Raw genomic sequence first — 18,313 nt, 5'->3', positions numbered from 1 at the left:
TGTAATTGCAGTGAAGATGCAGGTATTGGCAATACAGAAGACACAGGCTTCCTGCAAAAATCTTGCAGGTAGCCTATGAACCATGTTCACATCAAGGGGCAGTGGATACATAGGGTATCATGGAAAACACATGCTTAAAAACAAAACGAAACAAAAACCAACCAGAAGTCACTACTTACGGAATGCCAATCTCAAATAAATTGTTCTGGATCAGCTGCTTGCCCAACATGATAATACTGAGCTGGATGCACAACTCCATTAGGCAACCGCCTGGAGCACACTAGGGCGGACAGAGGAAACATCAGTCAGAACATCTGCTGCATCCCCACTCCCACCCAACACAATCACAGACAGGGTAAAAATGCAATTACCTCTTCCATTCGGAAAGAATGGAAAATGTAGACGTAGTCTCCTGGACGTCCGACAAATCTAGGGCACAATGGTTAGAATGATAAAATTCATACGTATTTTATATTTTTATATTTGATTCCTAAAGTCATTTATGTCAAACTCTATGCCTTTGAGTGGGACCACCTAATGTTTAGCCCTGAAAAAGTGAATGAGAATAATTATCTTCGGTTTTGTTTTAAAGAGTAAGTCCTGTTTACTGAGGAAACAACTCAGAAAAACTGCAAGTCTTGTGTTCTACAATATTATAGGCACATCTGGGCAGAAATCCTCTAAGGTAATCCTCATTCCTGTTGCACTAGCTGGAATGTGCCACACGAAGTACTTATTTTAGCCTTGTGCTTTCATGCTGGTTGCAAGAAGAGAGCTGATACTTGCTATGATATAAAAGAAGAGTGGCAAATCCGACAACGGTAAATAGCCTGATGGGAGATTGTATCTGAATGTACAAAGTTATCTTAATAAAATGGCTTTAACAAATTTGAAACAGCGGAGTACCAAGTCCCTGCTTTATCCCATGAGGCTGCAGGGTTTTTGAGTCAATACTGAGGAGTTTTGAAACCAGATTTACTTTATCATCCAACTACAGTCTTAATTCAGCTACAGCTGTCTCACAAGCAACAAGCTGAAACCTTGAACAGCCTTTTGCTTTACTTACCGGCCTTTGAAGAAAGCAACATAGAAAATGGGTGTGTAGGCATTGACAAATTTCAGGAGGAAAGCCTTAAAAATCAGCCGCTCTTCAAAATTCTTGTCAGTTTTTGGCACCTCTGGAACCAATGTGACACAGATAAGAAATGTTAAAGAACTATCCTGCCTGGAACATTTCAAGGTCTTATAAATGTGGACTTCAGAAAAAAATCAGTCATCTTTTAAACAAAGAGGTGCAAATATTTATAGCAATATATATATTAAGGCAACATGGCCTCACTGAAGTCACTGGTCAATCTGCTGAGGATCGTGTTACAACAGTAATTCCAATTTCATTCCACATCTTGCTGACCTCCACCACAATCATTTGCAGATGGACAAGAACTTATCTGAAAAGATTGCTGGACCTTTTTTCACTGATGCTTTTGGAAATGATTCAGAAAATTTTTTTCAACAGTGCTTTCTTGCACTCAACGATTTTGCATTTCGTGACATGTCTTATGCCCATTAAAAAATAGCAGAAAACTAAATAGTAATTGCGTGATATAGAAGCGTGAAGCTTAAGATTAGGTCAGGAATTTCTTGTGTATCCCCGTCACTCATAACTGGATAGTGATTAGCACTACCACTGCTGAAAAAAAACTTTAAAACCAAAGCCAAATCCATGTGCATTTTGATATTTGTAAGCAGCTGGTTAGAATTTTAGCCACACATTTGAATTTCCTGGGCGTGCTCACCACTTTGAAGTTAATCATGAGAGTCAATGATTTGGGTCCTCTCATTTAAAATCACTCTAGCAAATATCAGTCAAGGATTTGAACCTACCGATCTGAGTTAGCCACCTTGCGATGCAGCCATATACTTCATCCAGGATGATGATGACGACCAAATTGATAATGACTGCGGTGGCAGTGACGGTGACCCTAACGCTTGACCGGCCTGAGGGAGTTGAACTGATTGCCAGCGCCGCTGCAGTTGAGATCCTGTATATGATGACTCCAAACACGATCGCGAACGTCAGCCCAACCTGCAAGTAAGAATCGAGCAGCCTCTTAGGAAAGACTTAACTATAAATACTTTGTTTGGGACTTAGCAATGACCTTAAAAATGGGATCTCTGGGCCACATCCCAAGTCCACCCTATTCTTCATTAAGGCTCCCAATTACTTTATGAACCATGGGAAAAGATCCTCTTTTGCTAGTAATTTGAGCGTCACATGAAAAAACTGACAATGATGCCGCAATCGCATGCAAAAGTGGTTTTTTTTTTAAAGGCACCTAAATGTAAACTACTTGCTTATATTCAAAGTATTAGCAGGCTTCCTTTCAGCCCTTACAGCAGCAGCATATATACATGGTATTTGTTTATTATAAAAGAAAGCCAGAGTTCAAGCAGAGAGGAGTATTTCACCTCAAGTCTGCACACAAGCCTTCAAATACCCTAACTCATGCTCTCTATGCTGTCATAATCCCAAACTGAAATTAAATCTGATTAAATCAAGACATTTCCTGGCAGTGTAAAGGTGCACAAATCATACTCAATTTTTCATTGCTTAAATAGAGGAATAATTTTTAATTAATTTCTTATAAGGTACCAATTCTTCAGCTAAGAAGATGAGATTTACTGCATTTCCATTTTCTGAAAACAAAATACTAAAAAAAAACAACCCCAAAGCAGAATTTCTATCCCAGAAAAACAAATGAACTGAGTCTGGCATATTCTGCCTTTGGATAGGGCTTGAGTTTTTTTATCAATCTGCCAATTCGTTCCATGTCTTGAATTATTATTTCCTTCGAATCTGTTTTAAATGCTGATGCTTTATCAGCAAATGGAAAAAGGCTGTTCTCATCATTATTTTACCTTTTTCTTGAATTAAGTGCTCTGTTTGCAATTCTCCTGTTATATGGTATAACCCCAAATTGGACTGATTTATTGAGAATCCTTGCAATCAGAATTGCAATTGGCCACATCATTTCTTTCAAAAAAGTCTGGTATAAAAACGAGGCCGTTCTCTCTACTTCCTGATACTTTCTGAGAGGACTCTCTGTACTTTTAAAGTTTCATCCCATCAATGGTGGTAGTAATTTCCATTTCTGTGCCCTCATTTTTCCCCTACCCCTATTTAGGTATTCTTATTTCTTTACTGGAAACAGATGGCAAAGTAGAAATTCAAGCTCTTGAAAAGATTTTAGATTATAAACACTAAAATGCTTGAATTTTTTTCACTGAGGAAAACCCACTGCAAACCACATCAATCTGCTAAAGTCTGTCACAGCTTCACTAACGTTTCCAGCTCTTCTGTTCTATACAATGACTCGGTAACATAAATTCCAGGTTTGGTCAGGTGATGCTTACCATGAAGATAATGCCAACAAAATTGGTTAAATAGGCTGGAAAGCGATCCTTCCATGTCAGCTTTTCTTTATCTGTCTAAAATTTGAGGTGGAAAAAAGGGTATGTTAATAAAGACGGAGCGTGTGATTTTGCATGTGAGAAAAACAGGGAAAAAAAGGCTAGCAAATACACAACCAGTTAGAAGATGCAGAGACATAGTGTTTACAGTTACAATTCCACACAGGCAAATTGTTTACTCCATATCTAGGTTCAAATTGGTCAAGCGCCTGCACTGCAAGCATAAATAAATCAGGTTTTTTCTGTACACTTTTTGAAGGAAACATGCAAATAGGCTGTCATAAAGTACGAAGTTAAGATCTCTCTTACTGTTAAATATTTTCTTTTCCTTTCTCTAGAAAAATTCTCCTTCTTCCCCTCTCCCTCCCCAGTTAATATTTGCAGCTTTGCAGTTGCACAACTGGTGCCACTGAAATACAGATTAAGTATACTATTGAGTAACTCCAAGATGAATGCAGAATTGACAGGGAAGATCTTGTTTTGGGGTGTGATAAGACTTGAAAGTCCTTCAATAGGAGTGATTTTTAACTATTTGACTATCCAACGTGGTATTCAATGGACCATGCCAATAGGAGTTAAGATGCACACGTATAACAACTCTTTACAGGATACCTTAAATCCAGGCAACCAGCCACTGCTGAATTTGGCTATGAAAATTTCATTGAGAACAGTATTGCTTATCTAGAGTTTTTCATAAACTTTGATGCCGGGAATTGTTTTTAAACACCAGAAAATAAACAACAAAAGGAATGTTATGGAAGATGACGCGCACGTTATAACGAACAGAAAAATATTACTCAAATTCTATTTTTATTACATGCACATTGTCTCAGGGAAGTGCAAGCAACTCTTTCAACACATGGCCCATGCTCCACCGCAAAACGTAACGTCAGTCCAGGATGGTAAATCTAAGATAAGCCATGCAGTGCCATTCCCAATGCACAGAAACTGTGTCCCAAAGAGCGCTGCAGAAACAAGGGGAGGACGGGGAAGAAATCCAGAACTGAACGTGAATATTAAACAAAGGTTCAACAGCCAAAAACAAATTGATTTGTGTCTTCCATAATTACTCATAATTTGAGTTTCTTCATAAGTTTGAATAAAAAGAACCAATTTCACCCCAGCCATGACTGTCTTAACTCTTTGTCTCCATTTGTTTTCTGTCTCTTCTGGAAAATACCGATGCTTCTGATGGCAGTCAAAGGAAACAAAAAAAGGATCGGGCAATACAGCATTACAAAGCACTGATAAATTCATCTGTATACTCTCTAGTGACTCAGTGTACACAGCAGTTTAGCCACAAGTGAATGCTCTATTAGTTTGCTTAAGGCTCTGTGTTTCAGCTTTAGGTTAATAAACATAACGGCAACAAAAGACAAACTCTTGCCCCAAATCCTGCAGTAGATCAAGTGATCCTGTAAAGGATATTCCCTTTTTAATTTAGGATTGTGCCCTTCTTTTTCCTTTATGATGTATAAAGTACGTCCAAAAGGTCGTTCCTTTAAAATATTTTTTTAAATTGGAATTCTCTTGAAAAAATACAAGCAATTTCTAGTTTAGCTTTAGATATTTTTTCTCTAAGAAGATTTCCAAGTTGTCTTACAACTGTTGAATTTGAACTTTAACACTCTAGATCCCAATGAAAGATAATTACCAAGTCTTTCAGAAAAAAACTCCTTTTCTCACGTTTCCCAAATTAGTAACATCCAAATTGAACACAGCCCAAAAAGTTATAAATAGTCTGGTTAAAAAAAAAAACAAAACCAAACAAAAAACCTCTCTTAAATTCTCAGCTTTCATACTCCAATATTTGGAGGCCACCATTCCTTAGTTGTTTGATTACTCTACAGTCTTCCACATTTAAGATCTGAATTCCTGATATACCCAAAAGTACAGCAAGTTGCAGGTTTATTTCAGAATACAACGAAGTCTGTATTCAAACATTGTTTATCCAGTAAAAGATATGGAGAGAGCAGTAACCCAAATTCTTTCTTTTGAGGACCCAACGGTACTCAAGCACAAGCACGTGACAAAATCAGACACATTCAGTTTAACGCCAATCTACATATGTCCCTTAAAGCGTATTTCATGTTAATGTGGTTATTGCAGTTGTATTTTCACAGGGTTTTCATAAAATTCCAATTTAGGGCATGGTTCCACGCTACTGTGCCACTGGTAACAGATATAAAAGAGGAATTTCTGCTGACAGATTCTGTTTATGCCGGAGCGTTTACTTTTCTGCTTAAAACCACCGTCATACAAACAGCTGAATTCTTGCAGTTAAAGGGTGAATAACCTCTGGTAGGGTGGAAACCAGTATGTGGGGGAGAAAAGGAGCTTTTTCAACTCGGTCTGCTGCTGACAGACAGTAATAGGGAAGGAATTAAGCCTTCAGCGAAAGGGCAGGGAAGCTGCTCGTAAGGATTGCACCATCCATTGGCGTTGGCGAGATGCACGCGCCCCAGGGATGACTGGCAGCATCTTTTTCATGGTGATGTAACGAGCAAGTTAAAAGCCAAAGTGAGCGCTACCTTATTCAGTGGAATAAAATGGAAGTTATGTTTTTGAAAGGCAGAAAGTTTCCGAAGCTGGAATTCAGCAAGGGAATTGGTGTTAGTACTCGTCATTAATGCTCTAGTATAATTTTTATTACAAAGTCTAGCAAGACAGAGAACCTCTCCTGAGAGGCTTTAGGTACTTATGTTAGCACAGAATAAGATGGTTTTTACAGTCTTCTCAAACTTGATTTGTTAGCCTAATGGGAGCACCCCTTCAGTTGGACTCAATTAGCTCCCCTAGGCAACACTCCTATATCTGATTATTAAAGACATTTCTAGACTTAATCAGGTCTTGTGCATTGGTATACATTGAGTATCCCATATATGCTAGGAAAAAGACATCTGGAATTTATACACAATGCGCAATGACTCTATTTTTCACCTGTTTCTTAGTCTTGGGTCAGTGCCTGGTATAATGACCTTCTTTGTCATAGTCTTATATAAGTGAAACAAATGGATATTCTTACCATACCTCTTTATGTTTGTGTTCTTTTCTCAATGATTTTTCTAAAACTTTAGCTTCATATTCTGCTCTTGGATGATCCTGTGAAATAAGTTATATTTAATAAAAAGCAAAATTATTTATTTTCTGTATCAGCTACACATAAACTGTTTGCAGGTCATTTTCCTCATCATTTCTGAGTTTTCTAACTGAATTCTAATTCATTGGGTATGTCATTCATATCAACTGATAGTCGACTGTAACTAAAAAAAAAAATGATAAGTCCCATATCATTCACAGTTCTACAGCAGCAACTGCAGAACAATCTGAACTCACTATCAGACACCCATGTGCAACGCTATGTAGATTAAATTTAATACATGAGAGTATACAGCGCAACTTGCAGATAGCATGGTTCATACCAAGTGATATTATGCTTGGATTTTAATTACCTGTCTTTTTGATAAAAACTAGATTTTTGCATGTCATTAACTGTAATTTCAGTGATCCTCAGCTCGTGAGGGAAACAGTTATCTTCTGTAAGTATACAAAATACTTGGCTTTGGGATCCTAGAAACTAGTTAGTTGGGGTCTTCCCCTAATCAATTCTTGGACAGCATCCACAGATAACCCGTGTGCATTGAAGGAGAGGGTGTAGGAAACACTCAGAAGTAAGAGACAGCCAAAAGATTCAGATTCCCCAATTCAGAATTCATAATTATGCATTCACAAAAGATTCAGAATTACAATTATGCATTGGATGGGAAACAGAACGGAGTTGAAAAAAGTCTGAAGAAGTGGATAGGGGGAGGGTGTAAAGGCAAAGCAATCAGTGGGAGATCTAAAGAAAATCTGATGCTCGAAAAAGAAGAGGTGGAGATCAAAAGATGGCATTTATCAGTAGATATGTAATAAAAAAGGTAGGAGCAATTTTTTTAAAAAAGTGTTTTCCAAACCTTGACTGCCTCCTTCAGGAAACCAGAAAAAAAAAAAAACACAAAAAACAAGAAAACAGAAAACAAAAAACAAAAATGTCATTACTGAACTGTCGCAGATCATACTGGATTTATATTTTAAAAATTACATGAAACAAACATAGCTACATTAGTGGATGGCTAAACACTACCAGAGAAAAATCAGTCTACTCATGTTCTACAACATTTATTAACATTACTGTAAGTATTGTACAAACTGGCTGTCCCTAAAAACATCAGAAGATGAGATGCTTTGGGTTTTAGTATATCACTCAAAACTCCGACTCTTCAATATGACACTAGCTTAAGTTTCACCCAAATCAGAAATAGAAGGGGCTTAAATTCTTTGCTAAACCCATGACTGTATTATCTAGAGTTGACTATACAAAACAAAGAATAAAACATACTTTATTAACAGCTGCTGTTTTAGCTGTGTAAGAGCTCTGAACTCAGACATGAAGGGGACAGACACCAGAAAGATACAGTTAATCCTTTCTACTTTCATGTATGCTAACAACATGTTACCAAAAATAAAAGAGCAGTACAGTATCCAGGAAATAAATCCCTATAGTCTCTCCCAGTAAAACAGGTATGATCTGGCAAAGAGCACGCCATCGGGGCTACTGGCGTAGTGTGCCTAAATATATTATGGAGGAGATAAACATATTAAGAGGAGATAATTAAAGCAGAAAGATTTTGGGGGCGAGTGGAACAAAAACTGTGCCAGGCTCATCAGGCTGCATAGTGTTAAACCTAGGGCCAGTGAGATTTTTGTTTCACGTGAGCAATATTTGTTGTGTATCTATTTAGAACATCTAGTGACAGGACAAGGGCAGGCATACTTCATTTAATAATAACAACAGTTAAAAACAAATTAAAAAAAGAGCTGGCCAGCCAGCAAACAAAGCAGCGAACGCCTGTACAAGCTGCAGGTCCCAGCTCAGATCCCACAGCAGCACAGCTCGTCACGTACAATGGGACAAGGGAAGGGACCCGTACACCTCCACCACCTCTGAACTACAGTACAGTCCAGGGCAAGGCTGCTGGGGCTGGGACCGTGTTATGGTCTCGGAAGCTCGGAAGGTGTCTCCTTTTTTTGTAACGCAACGAAGTTAAAACCAAAAAAGGTGGGATACAGCTTCTCAGCCGACTGAAGATTTTCCCTCTTTTCCTTCGAAAATTTCATTAATTTTTAAGACATTTTTTCATAAAGGTTCTGCCCTTTTCCCCTTCATGCTATTTAGCAGATTTAGTATAAACCTGACTAGGGATACTTTTTTTTTTTTTTAGCAAATGAAAAAAACCTACACCTCCACACTTGTGTCCCTCCCAATGCCCCAAGCCCACATGTCTGGCAATGTTTTCTTAGGTATTTTCCAAGTCAGGGCTTGATCCTGCATCATTAAAGTTAACAGCAATTTTTCAGTGCGCTTTTTTTTTTTTTTAATAATGCTGTAACTTTATCAACTTCAATACATTCATTTCAGATTTACAGCAGTGGGATATGAATGAGGTCCTTAGTTGTTAGCATCCTGACATCTGCCTAGGAGTAACGTCTGAGCTGTATATTCCATGCCTACACTGCTAGGTGTGACCCAACTACACAGTTAAAAAAAATTAGTTTTTCAGTCTATACAATTATGTTTCTATGGCAACAAGACATACTAGTCATATCCTTCCTATAAAAACCTCAAATAGTTCATGCATAGGATTTTCCTGTCTTCTGAATGACGGAACCGCCCCAAGAGTAGTTCCCCATGAGGTAACATCTATGGGCTTGGGGCAAGGAGCTATCGGCAACGCCACGATGGAAGTCAAAGAGTCAGAATTGAAGGGACAAACCTCCTCCTCTTCAAACCCAGTCAGGTCCCACCTGTAGTTGAGACGCATCTGTTTTCTCTTCCAGTGTTCCATAAAGGTGGCAGCTGAAACAACAGTTTAACAATTATTTCAAAATTTTACTGCCCAAAAAATTGCATCAGCCTCTGGGATTTGTCTTAGGAGGAATGTTGGCCATGCTCCCCATCGCCTGCTGTACATCTGCAGGCTCTCACCTCCAAAAGGTCTCAGAACATGTAGTACTGTATCGTATACCAGGCCAGGTTAACTTCATTTTTGTTACTCTTTTATTCAACAGTAACGTCTATCTGGGAAATATTGATTAACAGTGCTAGGAGCCAACCTTTTTATCTAGGCAAGCTAAAAGGGCATTTATTACATCCACAGCTTCATGTAGAAAGATGCCTACAATTTTTGAAGGGGTGTAAGAACGTCAGACACCCGAATTTATTTAAATATTTGTATGTGTGACTAATGATATTGTTGGTTTTCATCTGCTTATAATTCCATCCATAAGTCCACTCAAACCTGTGCTTTATCTATACAAAATATGAATGATTTAACTAGCCTTGTACTGATGGGATAGCTATTCCCTCAAAGATATCAAGATAAAGCATTCTTATATTGCTTTAATTACATCCATCCAGTGGTCATAATAGTATGGTTAGCCCTAATCATCACACCCAAACCCAAATACTCATGCCAGCATGAAAGCTGCAGGTGGGCAGGCTGTTAAAGTGGAAGCCTTTAAGGTGTTTTTTTTTTTCCCCTAGAAACACTGGCATTTTCTTTTTGGTGGAGAAAACTTACAGAAAAGAAACCTTGTTAAAGCAATTCTTGAGTCCCAATGAACAATCCCAGTCTATATCAGTCTATCTGCCTCTGAGACCGAGCAAGTTCTCAGAGGACATATTTAGATGCTGGGAATACACCAGTGCTGTATAATAAATAAGTGATTATGAAAAAGGCGAGTCTACCAAGAACTGGTGTTCCCAGGGGAGCTTTCCGCATTGAGTATTAACAGATGTGCTCAGAAACACTCATATCCAGAAAAAATGGAGGCAGGGAGAGGGTAAGAAAGTTGAGTAGAGAGGAAAGGACACCCTCGTGACTGGAACCAGGCTAGGGTCATGACATTTGTTCGCCTTCCAAGCAAAACCCTCACGTGCAAAACTTACAGCTAAGCCGCTTTTAAGCCATCGGCTTCCTGTAAATCGGGATGGCCATAGCTGTATCTTAAAAGAGCCTGTGTCATTGTCCTGAAATTGCCTCCCCTCTCCCCGCCAGTTCTCATGCCAGGGTCTGCAGCTTCCACGTACAGCAAGAAATATGGACAATGAACGAGATGTCATTTCTTAGTGCTACCAGAAATCCTTCCATGGCATTGACTTACAACAACACAAAATGAAAAGACGGTGTCCGAGACACAGCCAGCTCATTTCAGAAGCCCTTGATGAACATGCCAGGCAGTGATGTGCCGCTGTTTTGCCAAGTGTACCTGCCTTTTCGTATTTCATCTCGGCCCATAAGCATAAGTGGAGCTTAAAAATTCCCAAAGGTTACTGTCCAGATGATCTTACGTGGATTCTCTGACGTTTTTAATGCCATTTAATACCAAACAGCACTGGGCTACGGTCCATGTTTAATGCTGAAATTCTGATGGGGCTGAGTTTGGTGCTATAGCTCTTTCGATGCTTGTGTGAGTGGAATTCTCCAGGCTGTTACGATACTACCACCGCACAAAGAAAGTCTGGCCAAATATTTGCTCACAATAATACCTCTGAGCTTGGACTAATTTTCTTGCTATGCTAAAGATGCCTTGGGTCACCTCAGCAGGTTACTTGGGTCTGCCTCAACTCTTCAACTCTACATGAAACTAATAAAACTTCCCATTAAATGCAGAGGTGCTCACAATTGGCACTGGAGACCATATGTGTGCCTATACTTAGAGACAGTCAATTTTTGTTGATGCTATTTCCTTAAAAAAAAATGTGGAAAAAGTTCTGATTTTCCCAATTCAAAAAGACCTTTTTGAAACAACATTATTTTATATGGTATTGTACCACAATAAAATTTTATGGTGATCCTGAAGAACTTGAGGAATATCACATCCCACTCCAAAACTATCTCAGATTTTAAGCCAGATTTTGTACAGAGCACAGAAACTGGCTTCTGCCCGTCTGTCTTACTTTGCCCAAGAATGCAAAAAAATGGGTGGAGGAACCCGTAGTTGTCTGCTAAGGAAGGGGAGGCAAACAGCATTACTTTTTGGACAACAGAGCATTATGTGCCAAGATCAATACGGAGTTCACAATAATGGTAAATGAGTGATATCAAAACTGATATTTGACTCTCCATGAGACTATTTAAAGCCTCTGACACTGCATCCTGCTTTGAGGTATATCACATTTCTCCCTATATGCTACATGAAGTGTTCAAGGCCAGGTTGGATGAGGCTTTGAGCATCCTAGTCTAGCGGAAAGTGTCCTTGCCCATGGCAGGAGGGTTGGAACTAGATGATCTTTAAGGTCCCTTCCAACTCAAGCCATTCTATGATTCTATGGTAAGACGATGATCTGTAAGACAGTGATCCTTCCTCTCTGCTGCGAAGCTGGTTGAGTTCAACCTCCCCCCACTTTCCCTCCAAACCTGCAGTGCTCCTGACTACAAGACCCCTCTGCAGGACCATCCTTCTCCTTTTCCTTAGAGTCCTTGATAATGAGCACTTAGCATCGCATCTGAAACATCGTGATCTCAAACGGAGACATTAGTCAAAAAGGCACTGCTCTACATTGAATTACATGGAACTATACTAAAATCATTTCAGGTGAATGTTGATGTAAAAACGGGTCCTAGCATGAATAAAAACCCGAGCTATGTTTTTAGGATTAAATATAATCCAAAACAGGTTATTTGCTAACTCGCAACAAGGTGTACAGGAGGGGCAAATGTCATCGTGTGCTTCTCTCACTGATGCTGGGCGTATGTGACTATCAAACTTCAAAGCTGGGGGGAATAACACACATTTCCCTGTACTCTGCAGCCTCTCTGTATAGGGCTCCTGGTTACAAACACAGGTTTTGGACCCTGTCAGTTCCCATTTGGACTTGGCCTGCCTTGAGGACAACAGGAGGCTCCTCTCCTCCAGCACCCATGACTGGTGCTGGGGTGCCCAAGCAAAGAGGTCTCCATCCCTTCTCCAGCAGGAAGGAGAAGAGGCCTCAATAACCATTCCTGAAGTCACGGTTAATATTTTTAACCAAGTTCTACAGACCTGCCAAAAGAGGTTAAGTGATAACAGTCAGCATCAGAAAAAATACCTGTAACACCACAGCTCCCGCTTCGTGGTCTACATGCACGATGTCTGCTTGCTGATAAACTTAATTGCATCTCGGAGCACACTCAAGAATCAATCTTGGTTTGTCCTGAGACGCTAAAGGCCATTACACTTCCCTGTGGAGCCCTCCTCTCAACCCCAGAGTACATTAATACATTTCTTCTGTAATGTTCTAAAGTGGAAGCTGGCTCTGCAAATAGATTTCTTTTTTTTTTTTTTCTTTTTTGGCAAGCTATGCAATCCCGTTAATGAAATTTTGACATACCATGCAGCAGTTTTATGACAGATGCTTAACAATTTCATTTGATATTCATCTTGAGCAACGTTTTGAATTTTAGCCTTCAGTCCAGAATATAAATTTGGGGGTGACAGTTTCATGGGAAAGAAAAAAAAAAATTCTTTATATAATTAACTGCCTCAGTATAAATACACTGCTTTATCTCTTCTGTTTCTTCCTGTTGTATTTTAAATAATTAAAAACTTAACATGAAGGCATATATCTTCTTACCCCAGAGAGCCATGAAGACTGAGAAGAAGACAGTTGCAGGGTTATCAAACAGATGACTTGCGCGAGCAGTCGCACAAGCGGAGCTCATCTTCCAGTAGCTGCACGTTCTGTCACATAAGGGACACATGGTGATGTTGTTTCTTTGGTCACACATTTCCATACTGCAACGAAGTAACATGATACGAAAAAAGCACAGTCAGTACATGGCTCTATCTTCCATGCTCCAAGGATCTTTCTTCCCCTGCGCAGCATCTGTTTCTGGTCTATAGGATCATCAGATACTACCCTCACAGTGTTTCCCAGCTCTTGCCCCAGTGAGCAGCTCTGTCCGTAACCTACACCATTGTATGGGCTGAAATCCTCACACGAGGCTGCTGGCTCCCTCCATCCCCAGTCCTACTTCTATTCCAGGGAATAAGAGAGAGCATTACGATAGGCATAAGGCTCTGTGCTTTTTAAGATAGGATCTTAAAGGAAAGAAAAAAATAATTAAAAATAATTATTGTTTTGAAATACTAACTACAGTGATAGATAAGGTACAAGGGAAGTGCTGAGTATCAAGAGACTGGAGTTCAACCAGTTTAGCTTCTCTGCACTCCATCTGTGAAATGGCAACAGTGGCACTCCCTCTGACTTTCTTCAGCTGTTGGAAGCAGTACAAAGCAATCTTAATAAACAAAATGTTTATCTATTTTTCGATATCCATTATCTGCTTTGTTACTTGGGGCTCATGGTTGTTGTACAAACGATGTAATTTTCATCTACAGCTGAAGATGCATTTTCATCTACAGCTGAAGATGCATGCAGGGCAAATAATGCAAAATCATAGGGCTTTGAAAACATTATAATATAAAACCTACTAAAAATTAAAAATAGTGGGTCATAGAGATTTTGTTAATCTGGCAACAGTTGCTTATTTGAGGCACGTATATTTTCGATTTATCTTTCTGCCACGCAATGCCCTCCTCAGCATTCTATAATGGGAAGCACTAAAACCTATCGTTAGCAGTATTTTGTTGGTTTGTTTTAACATAATGATCTGAGTTAAGGTAAAAAAAAAAAAAAAGAACACCTGAGCAACTGGCCAAGAATTATTTTTAGTGCATCAGTGCAAGCTCCACAAGTAATATTAACAATAAATGCTAACGTTTTAGAAATATGCTGTAGTTCTGCTGCTCACTCTCAGCCCTTGGTAGGTCTCCATCGCTTACTAGAAGCAGAAATCAGTGGGACTGCAAGCTCCTGTGTGGAGGTGGCTTAATTTTAAGGACACCTTCCAAAAGACGAAGCGTGTGGGGCACGAGGAGGGAAGGAGAGTGGTGGGAGCAGACTGTACTCCAGCAAGCGCCAGTTGGCAGATAGAGCTGGGGAAGCCACGGCCAGCAAACACAGATGGGGTGTTGGGCTGTGGCGGGGGGCACAGGGCAAGCCCTATAAACTGGGAGGCACAGTTTCAGCTGTGCTCGCCCTAGAACTTAGTGACAAAAATATTTCTAGAGAAAGGTAATGTTTTACTTTGAGTTTCTAGTGGTCTCCAATAGTAGAATTGAATTATTTATTTCTTTTACCTTGGTATATTCTCATCCACAGTCGCACAGCCATATAGGAAAACGATAATCCCTACAATTGAAGCTGGAATAAGCATTTGTGTATAAACTCCCAGCCAGGCAAAATACAGTCCGATCTTCTCTCCAAAGTATTTTCTGAAATACATTTTAAAAAAGAAAGCAGAAATGTTTCCTATTTCTTAAAATATAACATGGCTAAAATTATGAATTGCAGCTGGATTAAGCATGGAGAAAGTAAGATCTGATGATCTGTGGGAATTTTTTTCTTCTCAGAGGACTCTCTTTCTCATGATGCTTGGAGTTAATCCAGAGATATAGGCACATGAAAGCAAGTCAGTCCAACTAGTCATTCCCCTGCCCTATGCTTCTGCTGTGTAAATTGGTATATTGGTATATTTGGATCTTCTGTAGCACATCCTCTTAAAAAAGTCCCTCATTTTCTTCAGAGGGTTTCAGCTCTCACCATTCATTAAAAATACGTCCCATGCAAGCTTTCACACTGAGTGGGATACATCAGTGTGTTTCTAAACCCACAGAAAACTTCTTTTGCCCCAGTGAACTTTCCATTCTCCGGAGTCCCCGGGGTGGCACCGAGGACAGTATTCCCTCAGGGACACCCACATGAGCATCATGGTGTACAGCTTCAGCGCTGCCCCGTGGAAACACAACATTAAGGGCTGAACTCTCACCTCACCAGGTCAATTGGCTGGTATTTATAAAAGACTCCATAGCTTGCCCACTCCTCACACAGGAGCTGTAAAACAGAAAGGCAAGGTGAAAGCTGAAGCACCACGTACACGGGCGTCTTCTCATTTGATCCCAACAAATGGCAGAGCTCACGCAGTGGACCTGGTCTCACCACTTTGTGGTTTCAACCCAGAATCTGCCGATACATGCTGTCTGTATTAAGTATTAAAACCAAATTTGATGATTTGGCATGCTGTAAAACAGTGATGAATTCTAGTACATTAAAAGGCTCTTCAGGAACGTGACTGATGGATAACTATAGCAGGTATGGGGAGAACAGTCCTGATTTTACGATCCATAGGTGTTGTCTAGAAGAATGGCTGCAAAAGATGAACGTGCTTTGAGTTAAAAGACAGGAAAAACTAGAATAAACTGGTTTGTTTTCACTATACAAACTATATAGCATCCATCAAGATATATCACATCCATCCATCACTATATCACATCCATCACTCTACAGCATCCATCAAGAGGTGCTGTGCAGAGGTGCCTCCAAGGCTATATTTAAGTTTTTCAGCTTTAAACTAAAAGAACACGATTTCCACTCATCCTTTTGGTTAGGATATGGGCCAAGGGAAGCAATTATCCCCATTAGCGATTTATAAAATTGAATCCCTCACAAAAATAGGTTCCTCTGAGACCTTCAACTTATCCTTTACTTCAGAAAACATATAAATAGCGCTTCTCAGATCTGATTATTTTTTCTTAATTCAGTTTAGTTAACAGAGCGAACAAGAAATCAGGGTGTGTACAAAAACTACTGGAGAGGACTAAGCGTGCTCACTGGCCACCCAGCCGTCATCTCCTCTGTGGGACAAGGGGAAGAGAAGCTTTACATCTGCTTGTGAAGTCAGGTCTCCCTTTCCTGCTTCCCTCCCTGCTTCAACCCAGTGACATGAACTTGGTAGCAGGATGATCTTTAAGTTCCCTTCTAACCCAAACCATTCTGTGATTCTATGTTCCTGGACTAGCTACTGATATTTCAAGGAGACGCTTTGATGGTCACTTCTGTTTTCATTAATTAATCCAGCAACAACATTGTCTTTTTCCTTTTTCTTCTTCTACTGCTCTCACAAATGTAACAGCATGAACTGATTACTGCCGAGGTATTTATTTTCATTGAATATTGGGTAAAGAACAAAAAAAAAGTGAGAAAAATGCAGAGCTCAGTTACACAAACCTCCCTCAATGGGTGAGAGCACCACAACCAGCACAGTTGTGGAACAAACTGGAACGGGAAACCAAGATCTAAACCATTTCTCATTACAGGGAGGACAACGTTATTCATCTTGTTCATAGAAGAATAGACCAAACAGGATGTTATTGCTTAAATCTGTAGGCTATTTTATCATGAGAAACTTGACATATGTCAACCTCCTACATGTCTCCAGTGAAACTCAGCAGAGCGAGGAAGGGCAGACTGGCAGTGCTGCTGCTGCCCAGACCAGCTCCTGCTTCTCACATTTTATCACAGAGAAGTCATACAGCGAACAGTGTTTCTAGAGCAGTTTTACAATTCCCTTGCCAAATCGTTAACACAAACTTTCCAAGCTGCACTGCCGTACTTCTCATGCAAATGTTCAAGTCATTCAAAAAAATACAGCCCCTTTACTTTTACAGAAGTATGACGTCAAAAATGTAAGTGGACTGTGGATTTTCCCCTCTGCAACCCAAAATCATTAATCTTTATTAGTTTCCTTACAATAGTAAGAGCAGAAACTGAAACCCAAAGGCAGGCCTTTATTAAACTGCAGCATTCTTGCAAACTTTATTTTTATTCTGCTTTAGGATTCTTTCAACCACGTTTCCAAAAGTTTAAGGCCAGCTGCCTATGTCTAGGAAACACTTTATGACTCAAGATCCCTCAACAACCATGTGCACTAAGATCTCTCCTTTATTATTTTTTTTTACTTCATTTTTACAAGCTAAGTTTTTGCTGGAAATTAGATTCCTTTTCTGTGATCTAAGCTGGTCAGGCATATCAGGAAAATACTAAGCTAAGGAGATTTGCATCGGTGCCATGTTTCAGTTTTGTACAACACTTCAAACCAAATTTGTGCCTAAAGTACAAATGAATTATCTCATTTGTCCTGACATTTTTCAGCCTGATATACAAAGCACAGCTTCAAAGGCATGATTAGAGGAGATCAGTGCAATAGCTCTAAATATTTACTTCATTTCTATGCCTCAAATCTTTAATTTTGTTGTTAAAAAAGGCACAAGCCTGGCCTAACACTGGATTAGATTAAAGAAAGCTTCATGAAATCAGAAGAGACATGCCAAAACACACCAAAAGATTATTTGAGGGAACTGGAAGTCAAAAGCCAAGGTAAACATTTCCAAATACACAGTGAACTTGTGAAATGAGTGAATTTGTGAGGCCTGAAAAGTTAGTAATAAAGATGATAATCCAGACGCTTTAAGAAAACATGGACTTTCATCCTATTTTTGGTTGAGCAATGAGTTGCTTAATAATGACGTGACAGGTACGTGGTATTTTTAACACAAATCAATAGAGGGAGGGAAATAAAAATCACTGACTTTTAAAGAGCCATTTGCCCCTTAAGGCCCAGCAGACCTTTAATTTTGGGTACCTGGTTTTATGTGATCAACCTAAAGGGCTTTAGATCTGCTTTTCCTACAACCTACATGTTCACAGCATTTATTTGGAGACGTGACCACGAAACAAACTGGAAAGGCAAAGTTTCAAGTCTGAAAGCCCAACATATATAGCACTCAAATTTAGTAGCTCCTTCAGAGAGAACTGGTCCTAACCTCTCTGCTTTGACTTTTGTCTGATATGCAGAAAAAAAGCCTATATTCTTTAAAGAAGCATGATCAGGAATATGCAGTAATTTCACTCTGAATT

The 18,313-nt window shown here is 39.5% G+C and overlaps 1 protein-coding gene across 1 annotated transcript in view; it reads right to left on the bottom strand.

Moving 5' to 3' along the window:
• The window catches only part of ANO1 (anoctamin 1), an 83,758-nt gene that overhangs the window by 9,376 nt on the left and 56,069 nt on the right, over positions 1 to 18,313 (bottom strand). Inside the window, 12 exon segments of the mRNA XM_086613185.1 lie at positions 180 to 280; positions 372 to 429; positions 1,067 to 1,178; positions 1,885 to 2,086; positions 3,415 to 3,489; positions 4,612 to 4,659; positions 6,502 to 6,573; positions 7,428 to 7,439; positions 9,288 to 9,370; positions 13,130 to 13,290; positions 14,698 to 14,832; positions 15,387 to 15,451. Of these exon segments, the coding sequence (XP_086469311.1) occupies positions 180 to 280; positions 372 to 429; positions 1,067 to 1,178; positions 1,885 to 2,086; positions 3,415 to 3,489; positions 4,612 to 4,659; positions 6,502 to 6,573; positions 7,428 to 7,439; positions 9,288 to 9,370; positions 13,130 to 13,290; positions 14,698 to 14,832; positions 15,387 to 15,451 (1,124 nt within the window).

The sequence above is a fragment of the Tauraco erythrolophus genome, chromosome 6 (assembly GCF_009769465.1).
Source record: "Tauraco erythrolophus isolate bTauEry1 chromosome 6, bTauEry1.pri, whole genome shotgun sequence".
Lineage (NCBI taxonomy): Eukaryota > Metazoa > Chordata > Aves > Musophagiformes > Musophagidae > Tauraco > Tauraco erythrolophus.
The sequence above is the reverse complement of the archived record's forward strand: the minus strand, read 5'-3'. Positions and strand labels throughout refer to the sequence as shown.